At 43.5% G+C, this 18650-nt stretch overlaps 1 protein-coding gene across 4 annotated transcripts; it reads right to left on the bottom strand.

Annotated features, from left to right (window-relative positions):
- Nucleotides 1-516: 516 nt before the first annotated feature.
- LOC121569429 (glutaryl-CoA dehydrogenase, mitochondrial-like) lies at nt 517-17763 on the bottom strand. 4 transcript variants are annotated; one of them, XM_041880377.2, is made up of 13 exons: nt 17655-17763; nt 16472-16498; nt 15359-15478; nt 13662-13697; nt 13399-13539; nt 13152-13214; nt 11845-12015; nt 11609-11738; nt 2621-2837; nt 2401-2504; nt 2123-2248; nt 1793-1953; nt 517-1520 (listed from the first exon to the last, which is right to left on the bottom strand). In XM_041880377.2, exons 3-13 carry the CDS (start codon nt 15459-15461, stop codon nt 1447-1449), a joined length of 1326 nt encoding a protein of 441 aa, XP_041736311.2. In that variant the 5' UTR covers nt 15462-15478; nt 16472-16498; nt 17655-17763; the 3' UTR covers nt 517-1446. The 4 variants fall into 4 exon arrangements, with proteins under 4 accessions (XP_041736311.2, XP_041736313.2, XP_041736315.2 ...); XM_041880379.2 differs by lacking the exon at nt 17655-17763 and adding an exon at nt 17604-17621; XM_041880381.2 differs by lacking the exon at nt 16472-16498.
- Nucleotides 17764-18650: the final 887 nt, after the last annotated feature.

Genomic DNA, 18650 nt, shown 5'->3' with positions numbered 1-18650 from the left:
TAAGTGCATATTAAGTGCCAAATAAAGTAACAGGGTGGACCATAACAGGGTTGACGACATCTTAAATCAGCCATAAATGCCCTTGTGACGGGGAATGGAAGCTTGTGTGCAACAGTGGCAATTGAATGCAAGCTTCACCCAACAAATTAAATTGTTAAAACATTTCTAGTCTGTCTATCCATGGTAGGTAACAGGGTTGACTTGTTATGCTCGACCCACTCAGTTTTCCATCACAAAACACCAGAAAATTGCCAAAAAGAGTAGAACCTACTCACCTTCTTTTACACTATTTGACTTAATGTTCAATGTTTAGAAAAAATATATAAAACGAGTTCAGTTCACGTAACAGGGTTGACCTTAAAATGTACAGATATAAATTAAATAAATAATAATCTTCGGGAATGACCTTGTCAAAGCAACAAAATAACTAGGGCTTTACAATGATGGCGAAAACTTGGGAGACATTTTGGGGTTAAGTGAGTTAAAATCTTCCAGAAGTCACAGAGTGCACAGAGGGACATGTCAACATGCTGAATCTAGGCAATTTAGCAAGTCTTTATTCATAATACAAATCAGATTTATTGAATTCTCCATGTGGTCTATATTAAAGAGCACTTCATTTCATGTAACAGGCTTTTAAAAATCAATATTGGCGTACAATTTATATTTAAAATGTCAAAGGGACCCAAAAGACACTTTGTGGAATATCCCCCCCCTAAAAAAGCAATGGCATGATTATTTAATATAACTTATATTTGACTTCAATTGATTTAACTTATTTTTTAAAACTCTAACAGTAAATGCAGTATACATTATTTGGCATTCAATGACCAATAATTGGTCATTAGTACCATCACAGTTCTAACAACTCAGGACATACATATTGATCTTGACCTCATTTTAAAATGTTTGTCCAACAACCATTTTACTACAATTTCTGTGAGGAAACAAGCTATTCATTCTGAACCATCTTAACTTCCACCGTATAGTGAACTATTACAAACACATTGTAGTCCGAAATTGTGCAAAACAACCAGTAAGCACTAGGGTTTTATGACAAAGTAGAAAAATAGCTTTGTTTTTATAAATTGAAATAATTACACTCATGAATTGTCCATGAGACCAATGATAGACTTGCCTTTAAAACCCTACCTGGTCTTTTGCATAAAATACTGGTTTGCCGGACACAGATTGAGCCTAGTTCTGGTCTAAAAAGCTATTTCAGATTCTCCATAGAGCATGCTTTTTAGTCCAGGACTAAGCTTAATATGTGTCCGGGAAACCGGCACTCAATGTGCATATTCTCAAGAGACAGGAAACATTAGCGTTAGTGTTACTGTAGATGACAAGCAGTCAAAGCAGTGTAGAACTACTTGTCCTTTGCTTAAGGAACAGATTGACTTGAGGTTTCTGTTAGTGGTCTGTTTGAGCACTAGCAGCAGGCTGTTAGTTATTAACAGTAAAAGACTGTAGTCCAGTGATGGCTCTGCCCAGAATCAGGGCATGGATGTCATGGGTACCTGGAACACAAAGAAAACAATATAAGGAACCCTGTGGAACAGTGCTGATGCTAAAGTTGAGTAAATATATAAGAAGAGACTGTTTTTTTCCTTTGAAAAAATCTTGGAAAATTCAATGGTTTCCCCATGTGACCAAGCAGCCCTATTTATTTATTGTAATTACATTTACTGACCTCTACTGGTGAGGAAATATACCATGATTTGCTTCCACATCCATAGCATTGACACATCCATATCATCTTAGACCTGGTTATGGCCTTCTTTCTCCTCACCTTCGTATGTGTTGACGGCCTCCAGGTTCATAACATGGCGGATGATGTGGTACTCGTCAGAGATGCCGTTTCCTCCCAGCATGTCTCTGGCCTGCCGGGCAATGTCCAGGGACTTCCCACAGCTGTTCCTCTTCAGCATAGAGATCATCTCAGGGGCTGCCCTGAGGGAGGAGAAAAGAAGAAAAATATGAGATAAGTCTCCTCCTCATGTTCTAGTCACTCTGAAAAAACCAGAAATTGTAGTTCCCCTATGGTGTGTGGTTCTTTGTTAAAAAGTGGATTGTCACACTACAAGATGATTATGTCACATCATTTCCAGTTCCCTCTTACATCTTGGCGTCGATGAGTCTCCCTAGCTGTAGACAGGCCTGCAGGCCAATGGTGATCTCTGTCAACATGTCGGCCATCTTTTTCTGCATCAGCTGGTTTCTGGCCAGGGGCACTCCAAACTGGATTCTGAGATGAACAAATATCATGAGTAGCAGAATATCTTAAGTTCACTCAGAAAGGCTGAGAAGACAAAGTAAGATTGAAGAGCTACAGACTATTGCTCGGTCCTTCACATCCAAAACAACATCTCATACCAATAGTAGCTGCAGAATCCTCACCTGTCTAGTGTGTACTGACGGGCCGTGTGGAAGCAGAACTCTGCAGCACCTAGTGAACCCCAGGCGATGCCATACCGGGCGTTGTTCAGGCAACCAAAGGGACCCTAGAGCCAAAGAGAACAGACAAAACATTTATAACAACAGGATTAAACAACATAAGGAGGTCTGGCCATCCACATAAAAGTCAGTACATGACAGTGGTATCCTGGCCTCTACTCACCCCCAGGCCAGAGACTTTGGGCAGCAGGTTCTCCTCAGGAACCTCCACTTCGTCCATGATGATCATGCCGGTGGCAGACGCCCTCAGGGAGAACTTGCCCTCGATCTTGGGTGTGGTGAAGCCCTTCATACCGCGCTCCAGGATGAAGCCACGCACCTTCCCATCGTCACACTTGGCCCAGACCACAGCGATGTCTGCCACAGGGGAGTTGGTGATCCTGACGAAGGTGAAGGAGATGAGGGAAGATATAGCAATTTAAGGAGGAGCCATTTTATGAGTATGCTACAGAGTGAGCCTGGTTTCTAGGGCTATATGAGGACAGTTTCGCAAAAGTTTCACAAGACGTGATGGTAAAATTGAGCAGAACCACGTACTCAATGTCAAACTAAGCATTTGGTTGAAGTTGTGGAAGCTGCATTCCCCCAGAGGAAACAGTGTTACATAAAATATCTAAAACCTGAACTACAGGCCCAAGTTACCAATTAACATTTATTTATTTATTCAGTGTTAAGCTTACGCAATTGTGAGGGCCAATGCACTCAATGGTTAAGAATACAACCAAAGTCCAGTTCAGTGCTCAGTCACTGCTGACTTCTCTCAGTTCAGAATCATAACACTCTGTGAAACCTGAGTAAATGGCAACTGAGGGAAACCTAAGTTGCCATTTACTACCACCCTGTGGACTAGTACAGAGCGAAATGTTGTTAACAATTTATACAAGAGCCAAACCGCTTGATCTTGGGTTTATTATTTGAACAAGACTTATAAAAAAAAAATGCTCTAATGAATATAAAATCGAATTAAGATTTCTGTATAATAGAAAGCACATATTCCTATTCTTCCGAAATTTTGGAAGTAGCCTATTCTTGACGTTTCATTAATAGGTTGCCTTTTCAATGAGCAGAGGAATGCATTCCAAGGTGTTGAGATAAAGGTAGCATTCATCAATGTCTGTAGGTGTTTGTTCTGTTATATGATCCATTGGCTATTTATAGGAAGCAATTCCAAAGTTCTTCGCATGGGCTCAAACTCAAAACCAAAACACTGACTACATCACAGTACATACACTACCGGTCAAAAGTTTTAGAACACCTACTCATTCAAGGGTTTTTCTTTATTTGTACTATTTTCTACATTGTAGAATAATAGTGAAGACATCAAAACTATGAAATAACACATATGGAATCATGTAGTAACCAAAAAAAAGTGTATTTTATATTCTTCAAATAGCCACCCTTTGCCTTGATGACAGCTTTGCACACTCTTGGCATTCTCTCAACCAGCTTCATGAGGTAGTCACCTGGAATGCATTTCAATTAACAGGTGTGCCTTCTTAAAAGTTAATTTGTGGAATTTCTTTCCTTCTTAATGCGTTTGAGCCAATCAGTTGTGTTGTGACAAGGTGGGGGGGTATACAGAAGATAGCCCTATTTGGTAAAAGAACAAGTCCATATTATGGCAAGAACAGCTCAAATATGCAAAGAGAAACGACAGTCCATCATTACTTTAAGACATGAAGGTCAGTCAATACGGAAAATTTCAAGAACTTTGAACGTTTCTTCAAGTGCAGTCGCAAAAACCATCAAGCGCTATGATGAAACTGGATCTCATGAGGACCGCCACAGGAATAGAAGACCCAGAGTTACCTCTGCTGCAGAGGATAAGTTCATTAGAGTTACCAGCCTCAGAAATTGCAGCCCAAATAAATGCTTCACAGAGTCCAAATTGGAGATTTTTGGTTCCAACCGCCGTGTCTTTGTGAGACGCGGTGTGGGTGAACGGATTAATTCCGCATGTGTATTTCCCACCGTAAAGCATAGAGGAGGAGGTGTTATGGTGTGGGGGTGCTTTGCTGGTGACACTGTCTGTGATCTATTTAGAATTCAAAGCACACTTAACCAGCATGGCTACCACAGCATTCTGCAGCGATATGCCATCCCATCTGGTTTGGCCTTAGTGGGACTATGATTTGTTTTTCAACAGGACAATGACCCAACACACCTCCAGACTGTGTAAGGGCTATTTTACCAAGAAGGAGAGATGGTGTGCTGCACCTGGCCTCCACAATCCCCTGACCTCAACCAAATTGAGATGGTTTGGGCTGAATCGGACCGCAGAGTGAAGGAAAAGCAGCCAACAAGTGCTCAGCATATGTGGGAACTCCTTCAAGACTGTTAGAAAAGCATTCCAGGTGAAGCTGGTTGAGAGTGCCAAGAGTGTGCAAAGCTGTCATCAAGGCAAAGGGTGGCTATTTGAAGAATCTTGAAGAACACTTTTGGTTACTACGTGATTCCATGTGTTATTTCATTGTTTCGATGTCTTCAATATTATTCTACAATGTAGAAAATAGTAAAAATAAAGAAAAACCCTTGAATGAGTAGGTGTTCTAAAACTTTTGACAGTAGTGTACATCAAGGTTCCCCTAATGCCTGCTATCCAGCTACACACAGCACTGTCCAGTCAGTCCTGAAGTCCTCATGCTCATTGGGTGATGAACTGTTTCCTTCACTATGTAGTAGGGCAGGGAATTGCCAGGGACCTCTCGCTACGCTATTACCACGATACTTAGGTGCCGATACAATATGTATTGCAATTTTCATGATTCTATATGTATTGTGATTCAATACTGCGATTTTATTGCGATTTTATATTCCAAACATATTGCTCACTATATGTCTGCTGCAGAGACAAGACAGAGAATGAGAAAATGAGTTTTGATCAGTCATGGAAATAAAAGTGCTAAAAATATGTTGGCTCACTATTTAAAATGATGGAGAACAAGCTATAGGATGAAAAATACCAGAGTTTTGGTGCAGGTACAGCTGACTAAAACTATCTAGCAAAAAAAATAGTATACAGTGAGGGAAAAAAGTATTTGATCCCCTGCTGATTTTGTACATTTGCCCACTGACAAAGACATGATCAGGCTATAATTTTAAAGGTAGGTTTATTTGAACAGTGAGAGACAGAACAACAACACAAAAATCCAGAAAAACGCATGTCAAAAATGTTATAAATTGATTTGCATTTTAAATGAGGGAAATAAGTATTTGACCCCTCTGCAAAACATGACTTAGTACTGTCACGGTTTCGGCCGAGGCTGCTCCTCCTCCTGGTTCGGGCAGGCTTCGGCGTTCGCCGTCCCCGGAGTACTAGCTGCCACCGCTCTATGTTTCTGTGTTTGATTGCTTTTGTCTGTCTGTCACACCTGTGTCTGTTTGGGAGTTGATTACGTGTCTTATAAGTTCCGTGTTGTGATCTAGGGTATTTGTGTGTTGTTATTCTGTTGCCACTGTGTTGATGATACGTGTTTGTTTTCCGTGTCATTTTTTCATGTTTAGTGTTTTACGCGTGTGCGTAATTCTCCCTCGCCACTTCGTGTTTTCGAGGTCGGGGTTTTGTGCTCGTGTTATTGAGACTATTAAAAGTCTTGTTGGACTAAACCTCTGTTTCCTGCGCTTGACTCCTCCACCACATCCACGACGGAATAGTGACAAGTACTTGGTGGCAAAACCCTTGTTGGCAATCACAGAGGTCAGACGTTTCTTGTAGTTGGCCACCAGGTTTGATTTTGTCCCACTCCTCTTCGCAGATCTTCTCCAAGTCATTAAGGTTTCGAGGCTGACGTTTGGCAACTCGAACCTTCAGCTCCCTCCACAGATTTTCTATGGGATTAAGGTCTGGAGACTGGCTAGGCCACTCCAGGACCTTAATGTGCTTCTTCTTGAGCCACTCCTTTGTTGCCTTGGCCGTGTGTTTTGGGTCATTGTCATGCTGGAATACCCATCCACAACCCATTTTCAATGCCCTGGCTGAGGGAAGAAGGTTCTCACCCAAGATTTGACGGTACATGGTCCCGTCCATCGTCCCTTCGATGTGGTGAAGTTGTCCTGTCCCCTTAGCAGAAAAACACCCCCAAAGCATAATGTTTCCACCTCCATGTTTGACGGTGGGGATGGTGTTCTTGGGGTGATAGGCAGCATTCCTCCTCCTCCAAACACAGCGAGTTGAGTTGATGCCAAAGAGCTCGATTTTGGTCTCATCTGACCACAACACTTTCACCCAGTTCTCCTCTGAATCATACAGATGTTCATTGGCAAACTTCAGACGGCTCTGTATATGTGCTTTCTTGAGCAGGGGGACCTTGCGGGCGCTGCAGGATTTCAGTCCTTCACGGCGTAGTGTGTTACCAATTGTTTTCTTGGTGACTTTGGTCCCAGCTGCCTTGAGATCATTGACAAGATCTTCCCGTGTAGTTCTGGGCTGACTCCTCACTGTTCTCATGATCATTGCAACTCCATGAGGTGAGATCTTGCATGGAGCCCCAGGCCGAGGGAGATTGACAGTTCTTTTGGGTCTCTTCCATTTGCGAATAATCGCACCAACTGTTGTCACCTTCTCACCAAGCTGCTTGGCGATGGTCTTGTAGCCCATTCCAGCCTTGTGTAGGTCTACAATCTTGTCCCTGACATCCTTGGAGAGCTCTTTGGTCTTGGCCATGGAGGAGAGTTTGGAATCTGATTGATTGATTGCTTCTATGGACAGGTGTCTTTTATACAGGTAACAAACTGAGATTAGGAGCATTCCCTTTAAGAGTGTGCTCCTAATCTCAGCTCGTTACCTGTATAAAAGACAACTGGGAGCCAGAAATCTTTCTGATTGAGAGGGGGTCAAATACTTATTTCCCTCATTAAAATGCAAATCAATTTATAACATTTTTGACATGCGTTTTTCTGGATTTTTTTGTTGTTATTCTGTCTCTCACTGTTCAAATAAACCTACCATTAAAATTATATACTGATAATTTCTTTGTCAGTGGGCAAACGTACAAAATCAGCAGGGGATCAAATACTTTTTTCCCCTTATACAGTATCTCACAAAAGTGAGTACACCCCTCACATTTTTGTAAATATTTGAGTATATCTTTTCATGTGACAACACTGAAGAAATGACACTTTGCTACAATGTAAAGTAGTGAGTGTACAGCTTGTATAACAGTGTAAATTTGCTGTCCCCTCAAAATAACTCAACACACAGCCATTAATGTCTAAACCGCTGGCAACAAAAGTGAGTACACCCCTAAGTGAAAATGTCCAAATTCGGCCCAATTAGCCATTTTCCCTCCCCGGTGTCATGTGACTCGTTAGTGTTACAAGGTCTCAGGTGTGAATGGGGAACAGGTGTGTTAAATTTGGTGTCATCGCTCTCACACTCCCTCATACTGGTCACTGGAAGTTCAACATGGCACCTCATGGCAAAGAACTCTCTGAGGATCTGAAAAAAAGAATTGTTGCTCTACATAAAGATGGCCTGGGCTATAAGAAGATTGCCAAGACCCTGAAACTGAGCTGCAGCACGGTGGCCAAGACCATACAGCGGTTTAACAGGACAGGTTCCACTCAGAACAGGCCTCGCCATGGTCGACCAAAGAAGTTGAGTGCACGTGCTCAGCGTCATATCCAGAGGTTGTTTTTTGGAAATAGAGGTATGAGTGCTGCCAGCATTGCTGCAGAGGTTGAAGGGGTGGGGGGGTCAGCCTGTCAATGCTCAGACCATACGCCGCACACTGCATCAAATTGGTCTGCATGGCTGTCGTCCCAGAAGGAAGCCTCTTCTAAAGATGATGCACAAGAAAGCCCGCAAACAGTTTGCTGAAGACAAGCAGACTAAGGACATGGATTACTGGAACCATGTCCTGTGGTCTGATGAGACCAAGATAAACTTATTTGGTTCAGATGGTGTCAAGCGTGTGTGGCGGCAACCAGGTGAGGAGTACAAAGACAAGTGTGTCTTGCATGCAGTCAAGCATGGTGGTGGGAGTGTCATTGTCTGGGGCTGCATGAGTGATGCTGGCACTGGGGGCTACAGTTCATTGAGGGAACCATGAATGCCAACATGTACTGTGACATACTGAAGCAGAGCATGATCCCCTCCCTTCGGAGACTGGGCCGCAGGGCAGTATTCCAACATGATAACAACCCCAAACACACCTCCAAGACTGCCTTGCTAAAGAAGCTGAGGGTAAAGGTGATGGACTGGCCAAGCATGTCTCCAGACCTAAACCCTATTGAGCATCTGTGGGGCATCCTCAAACGGAAGGTGGAGGAGTGCAAGGTCTCTAACATCCACCAGCTCCGTGATGTCGTCATGGAGGAGTGGAAGAGGACTCCAGTGGCAACCTGTGAAGCTCTGGTGAACTCAATCAATCAATCAATTTTATTTTATATAGCCCTTCTTACATCAGCTAATATCTCGAAGTGCTGTACAGAAACCCAGCCTAAAACCCCAAACAGCTAGTAATGCAGGTGTAGAAGCACGGTGGCTAGGAAAAACTCCCTAGAAAGGCGAAAGCCTAGGAAGAAACCTAGAGAGGAACCAGGCTATGAGGGGTGGCCAGTCCTCTTCTGGCTGTGCCGGGTGGAGATTATAACAGAACCATGCCAAGATGTTCAAAAATGTTCATAAGTGACAAGCATGGTCAAATAATAATCAGGAATAAATCTCAGTTGGCTTTTCATAGCCGATCATTAAGAGTTGAAAACAGCAGGTCTGGGACAGGTAGGGGTTCCATAACCGCAGGCAGAACAGTTGAAACTGGAATAGCAGCAAGGCCAGGCGGACTGGGGACAGCAAGGAGTCACCACGGCCGGTAGTCCCGACGTATGGTCCTAGGGCTCAGGTCTCTCAGTTGGCTTTTCATAGCCGATCATTAAAGAGTTGAAAACAGCAGGTCTGGGACAGGTAGGGGTTTCGTAGCCGCAGGCAGAACAGTTGAAACTGGAATAGCAGCAAGGCCAGGCGGACTGGGGACAGCAAGGTGTCATCATGCCCGGTAGTCCTGACGTATGGTCCTAGGGCTCAGGTTCTCAGAGAGAAAGAGAGAACGAGAGAATTAGAGAGAGCATACTTAAATTCACACAGGACACTGGATAAGACAGGAGAAGTACTCCAGGTATAACCAACTAACCCCAGCCCCCCGACACATAAACTACTGCAGCATAAATACTGGAGGCTGAGACAGGAGCGGTCCGGAGACACTGTGGCCCCATCCGAAGAAACCCCGGACAGGGCCAAACAGGAAGGATATAACCCCACCCACTCCGCCCAAAGCACAGCCCCCGCACCACTAGAGGGATATCCCCAACCACCAACTTACAATCCTGAGACAAGGCCGAGTATAGCCCACAGAGGTCTCCACCACAGCACAAACCAAGGGGGGGCGCCAACCCAGACAGGAAGATCACGTCAGTAACTCAACCCACTCAAGTGACGCACCCCTCCCAGGGACGGCATGAAAGAGCACCAGCAAGCCAGTGACTCAGCCCCTGCAACAGGGTTAGAGGCAGAGAACCCCAGTGGAGAGGGGAACCGGCCCGGCAGAGACAGCAAGGGCTGTTCGTTGCTCCAGCCTTTCCGTTCACCTTCACACTCCTGGGCCAGACTACACTCAATCATATGACCTACTGAAGAGATAAGTCTTCAGTAAAGACTTAAAGGTTGAGACCGAGTCTGCGTCTCTCACATGGGTAGGCAGACTGTTCCATAAAAATGGAGATCTATAGGAGAAAGCCCTGCCTCCCGCTGTTTGCTTAGAAATTCTAGGGACAATTAGGAGGCCTGCGTCTTGTGACCGTAGCGTACGTATTGGTATGTACGGCAGGACCAACTCGGAAAGATAGGTAGGAGCAAGCCCATGTAACGCTTTATAGGTTAACAGTAAAACCTTGAAATCAGCCCTTGCCTTAACAGGAAGCCAGTGTAGGGAAGCTAGCACTGGAGTAATATGATCAAATGTCTTGGTTCTAGTCAGGATTCTAGCAGCCGTATTTAGCACTAACTGAAGTTTATTTAGTGCTTTATCCGGGTAGCCGGAAAATAGAGCATTGCAGTAGTCTAACCTAGAAGTAACAAATGAATGGATTAATTTTTCTGCATCATTTTTGGACAGAAAATTTCTGATTTTTGCAATGTTACGTAGATGGAAAAAAGCTGTCCTTGAAACAGTCTTGATATGTTCGTCAAAAGAGAGATCAGGGTCAAGAGTAACACCGAGGTCCTTCACAGTTTTATTTGAGACGACTTTACAACCATCTAGATGAATTGTCAGATTTAACAGAAGATCTCTTTGTTTCTTGGGACCTAGAACAAGCATCTCTGTTTTGTCCGAGTTTAAAAGTAAAAAGTTTTCAGCCATCCACTTCCTTATGTCTGAAACACAGGCTTCTAGCGAGGGCAATTTTGGGGCTTCACCATGTTTCATTGAAATGTACAGCTGTGTGTCATCCGCATAGCAGTGAAAGTTAACATTATGTTTTCGAATAACATCCCCAAGAGGTAAAATATATAGTGAAAACAATAGTGGTCCTAAAACGGAACCTTGAGGAACACCGAAATGTACAGTTGATTTGTCGGAGGACAGACCATTCACAGAGACAAACTGATATCTTTCCGACAGGTAGGATCTAAACCAGGCCAGAACTTGTCCGTGTAGACCAATTTGGGTTTCCAGTCTCTCCAAAAGAATGTGGTGATCGATGGTGTCAAAGGCAGTGCTGGAACTCCATGCCCAAGAGGGTTAAGGCAGTGCTGGAAAATGGTGGTGGCCACACAAAATATTGACACTTTGGGCCCAATTTGGACATTTTCACTTAGGGGTGTACTCACTTTTGTTGCCAGCGGTTTAGACATTAATGGCTGTGTGTTGTTATTTTGAGGGGACAGCAAATTTACACTGTTATACAAGCTGTACACACTACTTTACATTATAGCAAAGTGTCATTTCTTCAGTGTTGTCACATGAAAATATATACTCAAATATTTACAAAAATGTGAGGGGTGTACTCACTTTTGTGAGATACTGTATATATATATATATATATATATATATATAAAAATAATCGCCCATAATAATATTGCAATATGTAACTGTATCGATTTCTTCCCCCATCACTACTATATAGTGAAATACAGTCTCCCAGTCCTACTCACCAGGTCTTGGAGCCGGTGAGGGTGAAGGTGCGGCTGGAGGGGTTGAACTTGGCCCGGGTCTCCATTCCACCGGGGTCACTGCCGTGGTTGGGCTCAGTCAACCCAAAACAGCCCAGGATCTCTCCACGAGCTGGGAGGTAGAGGACGCATTACAGGACAAATACACCCAGATATAAACAGGATTGTGCTTCATTTAAGATGAGGCCTAGGGGATGTGGATGTCCCCTCCTCCTTACCCAGCCTGGGCAGCCACTTCTCCTTCTGCTCTTCGGTACCATATGCGTAGATAGGGTGCATGACCAGGGAGGACTGCACACTCATGACAGAGCGGTAGCCGCTGTCCACCCTCTCCACTTCCCTTGCGATCAAACCGTAGGCCACATAGCTCGTCCCAGCACAGCCATAGCCTGGTCAGAGTGTGGAGGGAGAGAGGTCACATCATAGGCAATAACCTCCAAACAAACAGTAGGCCTATATTAAAAGGGAATTAAGTGAATTTACATTATCTATCCAGTTATCTAATTTACATGATCTATATTTGAGTGTTTCTGGCATCACACATATAGTTGATTCTGAAAAACAAATAGTCTTTAACTGTCTGTGATCAAAATGATCAGTCAATTTCACAGAAAACAAAATCACTCTTAGAAAGCTTTCAGAGAATTGATATAACCCCCGGGGGGCTTACAGGTACATTATCCATTTCAAATCATACGTTTATAAAACATGTACCTGTAGGCTGCCACTCAAAAGAAAAGTAAGAAATACATCCCCTTCCCGTCCCGCTCATCAGTTTACAGTCAAGTACATTTGTCCAAGCCTCAATTGTTATTTGACTAGCACCATTCATTCTAGCTGTCGATAATTCTAATGTTATAACTTCTAATAGTAACTGTATCCACTGGCGAATTGGGAGAGTGAGGTGATTGCCATCTAAGAGCCAGTAATCGTCTCTGATTGATTAAGATTCAAGGAGCTATCATCGTTAGGTAACATAATATATGCAAAGCATTTAATATTTACATTAATGCACTTCGCACTTGTACCTTTGCCCCAGAAGCATTTAACTGCAGGGCACTCCCACAGCATATGGTGTTGGGGCCAATTTCATCGTAAAACGTTCCCTTGGAGTTAAATGCAGTCTGTGAACAAACTTTTGATGGTTCGGATTACGGGATGCCATATTTTTCCATATTCTGTTCCAGTTAAAGGGTTGTTCAGATTCAACAAGATCTGTGAACCAAACTTTTTTAATAGCTAGCTCAGAATATGAGTTTTCCAAAAGTTGTTTATATATTATAGAGATCAGTCTTTTTGGGAGCCCAGATAATTTATTTATAAATCCCATCATTGGATGGTTTGGTAGTTGGGTTTCCCAAGGGACTCCATAGGCCAGCATAGCTGACCTAAGTTGTAAATATAGAAACAAGGATTTACCTGGTAATGTGTAATGTATGTCTTTCAAATCTTGGAATGTTCTTAAACCATTACTGTCCATGATATCGGCAAGGCCGCCCTCCAGATCGCAAAGGTATTGACTCACCTTTAATGGTTGGGCCCAGGACACCCAGCTCCCCCATCTCTGACACAATGTCCCGATGGAACACTAAGCGAGACAAAACAGGCAGCATGTTATGTTGACACGGTTTGCATAACTGCCAAAATTCATAATATTGACATTCCATCTTAAAGGGCAAAACTGATCCTTAAGGGTTCCTTCCTAGGTTATTGGCATAAATAGCCCAATGGGCCCTGCCTGGGTGATGGTGTGTCTCAAGAGTCAGACCCACCTTCGTTTCTGTTGGCCATCAGAATGCGGGGCATGAGTTTGTCCTGACAGTAGTCACGGAACGAGTCTCGGATCATGATCTCTTCCTCAGTCAGCTGACCCTCCAGCTCCAGGCCATCCCGCCAGTTAAACTGAACCTTGGCTGGTGGTTCAGTAGAGGGATCATAGAGCAGAGAAGCACAATTGAATAGACATCAGACCCCAAAAATAATAGAAGGGCAATATATGTATGACTGATCTGAAATGGAGTTGATATCGACATACGTGCTTTAGTCTTCTTCTCACTAGCTTTCTCTGCATCTGTGGAAACAAGGTTACACTTGAAGGACAGATTGAGTACTTCCCCTGACAAAGAGTTGCACCCCTTCTCAAAAAACCAACACTCGATCCCTCTGATGTCAACAACTACAGACCAGTATCCCTTCTTTCTTTTCTCTCAAACTCTTGAGCGTGCCGTCTTTAGCCTACTCTCTAAGCTATCTCTCTCAGAATGACCTTCTTGATCCAAACCAGTCAGGTTTCAAGACTGGTCATTCAACTGAGACTGCTCTTCTCTGTGTCACGGAGGCTCTCTGCACTGCTAAAGCTAACTCTCTCCTCTGCTCTTGTCCTTCTAGACCTGTCTGCTGCCTTTGATACTGTGAACCATCAGATCCTCCTCTCCACCCTCTCCGATCTGGGCATCTCCGGCGCGGCTCACTCTTGGATTGCGTCCTACCTGACCGGTCGCTCCTACCAAGTGGCGTGGCGAGAATCTGTCTCCGCACCACGTGCTCTCACCACTGGTGTCCCCCAGGGCTCAGTTCTAGGCCCTCTCCTATTCTCGCTATACACCAAGTCACTTGGCTCTGTCATATCCTCACATGGCCTCTCCTATCATTGGTACGTAGACAACACACAACTAATCTTCTCCTTTCCCCCGTCTGATAATCAGGTGGCGAATCGCATCTCTGCATGTCTGGCAGACATATCAGTGTGGATGACGGATCACCACCTCAAGCTGAACCTCGGCAAGACGGAGCTGCTCTTCCTCCCGGGGAAGGACTGCCCGTTCCATGATCTCGCCATCACGGTTGACAACTCCGTTGTGTCCTCCTCCCAGAGTGCGAAGAGCCTTGGCATGACCCTGGACAACACCCTGTCGTTCTCCGCTAACATCAAGGCGGTGACCCGATCCTGTAGGTTCATGCTCTACAACATTCGGAGAGTACGACCCTGCCTTACACAGGAAGCGGCACAGGTCCTAATCCAGGCACTTGTCATCTCCCGTCTGGATTACTGCAACTCGCTGTTGGCTGGGCTCCCTGCCTGTGCCATTAAACCCCTACAACTCATCCAGAATGCCGCAGCCCGTCTGGTGTTCAACCTTCCCAAGTTCTCTCACGTCACCCCGCTCCTCCGCACACTCCACTGGCTTCCAGTTGAAGCTCGCATCTGCTACAAGACCATGGTGCTTGCCTACGGAGCTGTGAGGGGAACGGCACCTCCGTACCTTCAGGCTCTGATCAGTCCCTACACCCAAATGAGGGCATTGCATTCATCCACCTCTGGCCTGCTGGCCCCCCTACCTCTGCGGAAGCACAGTTCCCGCTCAGCCCAGTCAAAACTGTTCGCTGCTCTGGCACCCCAATGGTGCAACAAGCTCCCTCACGACGCCAGGACAGCGGAGTCACTCACCACCTTCCGGAGACACTTGAAACCCCACCTCTTTAAGGAATACCTGGGATAGGATAAAGTAATCCTTCTACCCCCCTACCCCCCCACCAAAAAAAATACATATTGTAAAGTGGTTATCCCACTGGCTATAAGGTGAATGCACCAATTTGTAAGTCTCTCTGGATAAGAGCGTCTGCTAAATGACGTAAATGTAAATAGAGGCATGATGATTGTAAGAATGGCTTTGTAAAACTGCTACCATTGTGTTCTCATGATGGCAAGGTCATTATTGGGTAATGTTATACCCTTTTGTGCAGGCGCTGCTGATCCCTGTGATCTTGATGCTGAAATGATGGCGCATCTCTGGGGGTTGACCAGCAGACGGCACACAGCGCTTCTCAGTGCCATGATTGGTAGATAGATTTCTATGAGAGAAAAACAAGGAGGAAAACATTTAGGAGCAAATAATCCATAAAACAATGCAACAAACCCTAATAGTTGTCATTTCAAAGACATGATAGGTTATAACTTTCAACAACCATGTCATTTGTGTATATCAATGATGTCGCTCTTGCTGCTGGTGATTCTCAGATCCACCTCTACGCAGACGACACATTTTGTATACATCTGGCCCTTCATTGGACACTGTGTTAACAAACCTCCAAACGAGCTTCAATGCCATACAACACTCCTTCCGTAGCCTCCAACTGCTCTTAAACACAAGTAAAACTAAATGCATGCTCTTCAATCGAACGCTGCTGGCGCCCACCCGACTAGAATCACTACTCCCGACAGGTCTGACCTAGAGTATGTGGACAACTACAAATACCTAGGTGTCTGGTTAGACTGTAAACTCTCCTTCCAGACTCACATTAAGCATCTCCAATCCAAAGTTAAATCTAGAATCGGCTTCCTATTTCGCAACAATGCCTCCTTCACTCATGCTGCCAAACATGCCCTCGTAAAACTGACTATCCTACCGATCCTTGACTTCGGCGATGTCATTTACAAAATAGCCTCCAACACTCTACTCAGCAAATTGGATGTAGTCTATCACAGTGCCATCCGTTTTGTCACCAAAGCCCCATATACTACCCACCACTGTGACCTGTACGGTCTTGTTGGCTGGTCCTCACTACATATTCGTCGCCAAACCCACTGGCTCCAGGCCATCTATAAATCACTGCTAGGCAAATCCCGCCTTATCTTAGCTCATTGGTCACCATAGCAACACCCACCCGTAGTATGCGCTCCAGCAGGTATATCTCACTGGTCATCCCCAAAGCTAACACCTCCTTTGGCCGCCATTCCTTCCAGTTCTCTGCTGCCAATGACTGGAACAAACTGCAAAAATCTCTGAAGCTGGAGACTCTTATCTCCCTCACTAACTTTAAGCATCAGTTGTCAGAGCACCTTACCGATCACTGCACCTGTACACAGCCCATCTGAAATTCAAATAAAATAAAATCAAATGTTATTGGCCACATGCGCCGAATACAACAGGTGTAGACATTACAGTGAAATGCTTACTTACAGCACTTAACAAACAATGCATTTATTTTTTAATAAAAAAAGTGTTGAGAAAAAAAGAGCAGAAGTAAAATAAAATAACAGTAGGGAGGCTATATATACAGGGGGGTACTGGTGCAGAGTCAATGTGCGGGGGCACCGGCTAGTTGAGGTAATATGTACATGTGGGTAGAGTTAAAGTGACTATGCATTAATAATTAACATAAATTAGCCCACACAACTACCTCATCCCCATGTTGTTATTTATTTTGCTTATTTGCACCCCAGTATCTCTATTTGCACATCATCTCTATCATTCCAGCGTTAATACTAATTGTAATTATTTTGCACTATGGCCTATTTATTGCCTTACCTCCATAACTTGCTACATTTGCACACACTGTATATATATTTTCTGTTGTATTTTTGACTTTGTTTGTTTTACCCCATATGTAACTCTGTGTTGTTGTTTTTATCGCACTGCTTTGCTTTATCTTGGCCAGGTCGCAATTGTAAATGAGAACTTGTTCTCAACTGGCTTACCTGGTTAAATAAAGGTGAAATAAATAAATAAAATAAATACAATTGAGAGAGAAGGTGGCTCAACCAGAGAAAGCAACTAGCAATTTGACCTCATGTAGCTGTATAGGATAGTTTGAGAGGTGAAATAAGTCATGATTAGTTTCGAGAATGTTGAAAGAACGATGTGGTGGTAGGCAGACAAGTTGTTACAAAAGATAACATTAGCATTAGCTAGTAGGTATGCTAACTCTTTATAGCTAGCTAAATGTCGATCTGCAGGCAACTGAAATTACAGCAATTAACTCAACTCAGTGTGTGTTGGCCACGTTAGTTGAGGTTAAAATGTTAGTTGCGATAACTAAAAGAGCTAGCTAGCTAGCTATTTAGCTAGTTGCTACATGCAGATAAATTAATACTATTAGCTAGCTTGATAGCCAGTCAGTCAGTCTTGCTCGACTATCAAGCTGGAAAAGCATAGTATCGAGTTTGTTTACAGACTAGACACGAGCCCAGGCTTACTGTTTCATCAATGTCCCAAAGATGTTGGCTAATTTCAATACATAGACTGACCTGTAATTTACAGTGCTGGAGATAAATGACCCAGTGCTCCGTAGTTCTTCCCAGATTGACAAGGTAAAAGAGGACAAACGTCAACACAGGCACCTGCGTAAAGTAGGTCAGGAATGGTTAGGTTCTGTCGCCATTTTGAGTGTGGCAAATGGAGGTTAATCCACATTTAGAATGATAAAATAACATTTTCATGGAATGTCTGAAACCAAATGTAACTGATAGTGGGAAGTAAATTACTATGAACTGATAGTGGAAAGTAAATTACTATGAACATCTAATACGTTTTTTGTTGTTGTGCAAAAGCATTGTTAGTTTAGTTTTTCTCTTTTCATCACTCACTATGGTTGCTTTCTAGTGTCTCTCCATGCTGTCGCGTAATGTTTTACTAATCTCTGATAGGTTAATTAATGGGGGCGTGCAGATTCAAGGCGTGGCTATGAGAGGGTTTTGTTCATGCATTGACCTCATGTTCATAACTATTTTCAGAACATATTGACAGTGGTGGAGAAAGTACCCAATTGTCATACTTGAGTAAATGTAAAGATACCTTAATAGAAAATGACTCAAGTAAAAGTGAAAGTCACCCAGTAAAATAGTACTTGGGTAAAAAATATTTGGTTTTAAATATACTTAAGTATCAAAAGTAAAAGTATCAATCATTTCAAATTCCTTATATTAAGCAAACCAGATGGCACAATGTTCTTGTTTTTTTTTTATTGGTGGATAGCCAGGGGCACACTCCAACACTCAGAAATGATTTACAAACTAAGCATTTGTGTTTAGTGAGTCCCCCAGATCAGAGGCAGCAGGGATGACCAGGTATGTTCTCTTGATAAGTGCGTGAATTGGACCATTTTCCTTTCCTGCTAAGCATTCAAAATGTAACGAGTACTTTTGGGTGTCAGGGAAAATGTATGGAGTAAAAAGTATATTGTTTTATTTAGGAATGTATTGAAGTAAAAGTAAAAGTAGTCAAAAATATGAATAGTTGTTATG

Source organism: Coregonus clupeaformis, chromosome 7 (genome assembly GCF_020615455.1).
Source record: "Coregonus clupeaformis isolate EN_2021a chromosome 7, ASM2061545v1, whole genome shotgun sequence".
Taxonomy (NCBI): Eukaryota; Metazoa; Chordata; class Actinopteri; order Salmoniformes; family Salmonidae; genus Coregonus; species Coregonus clupeaformis.
Note: the sequence above shows the minus strand (reverse complement) of the source record. Positions and strands in the feature narration are given on the sequence as shown.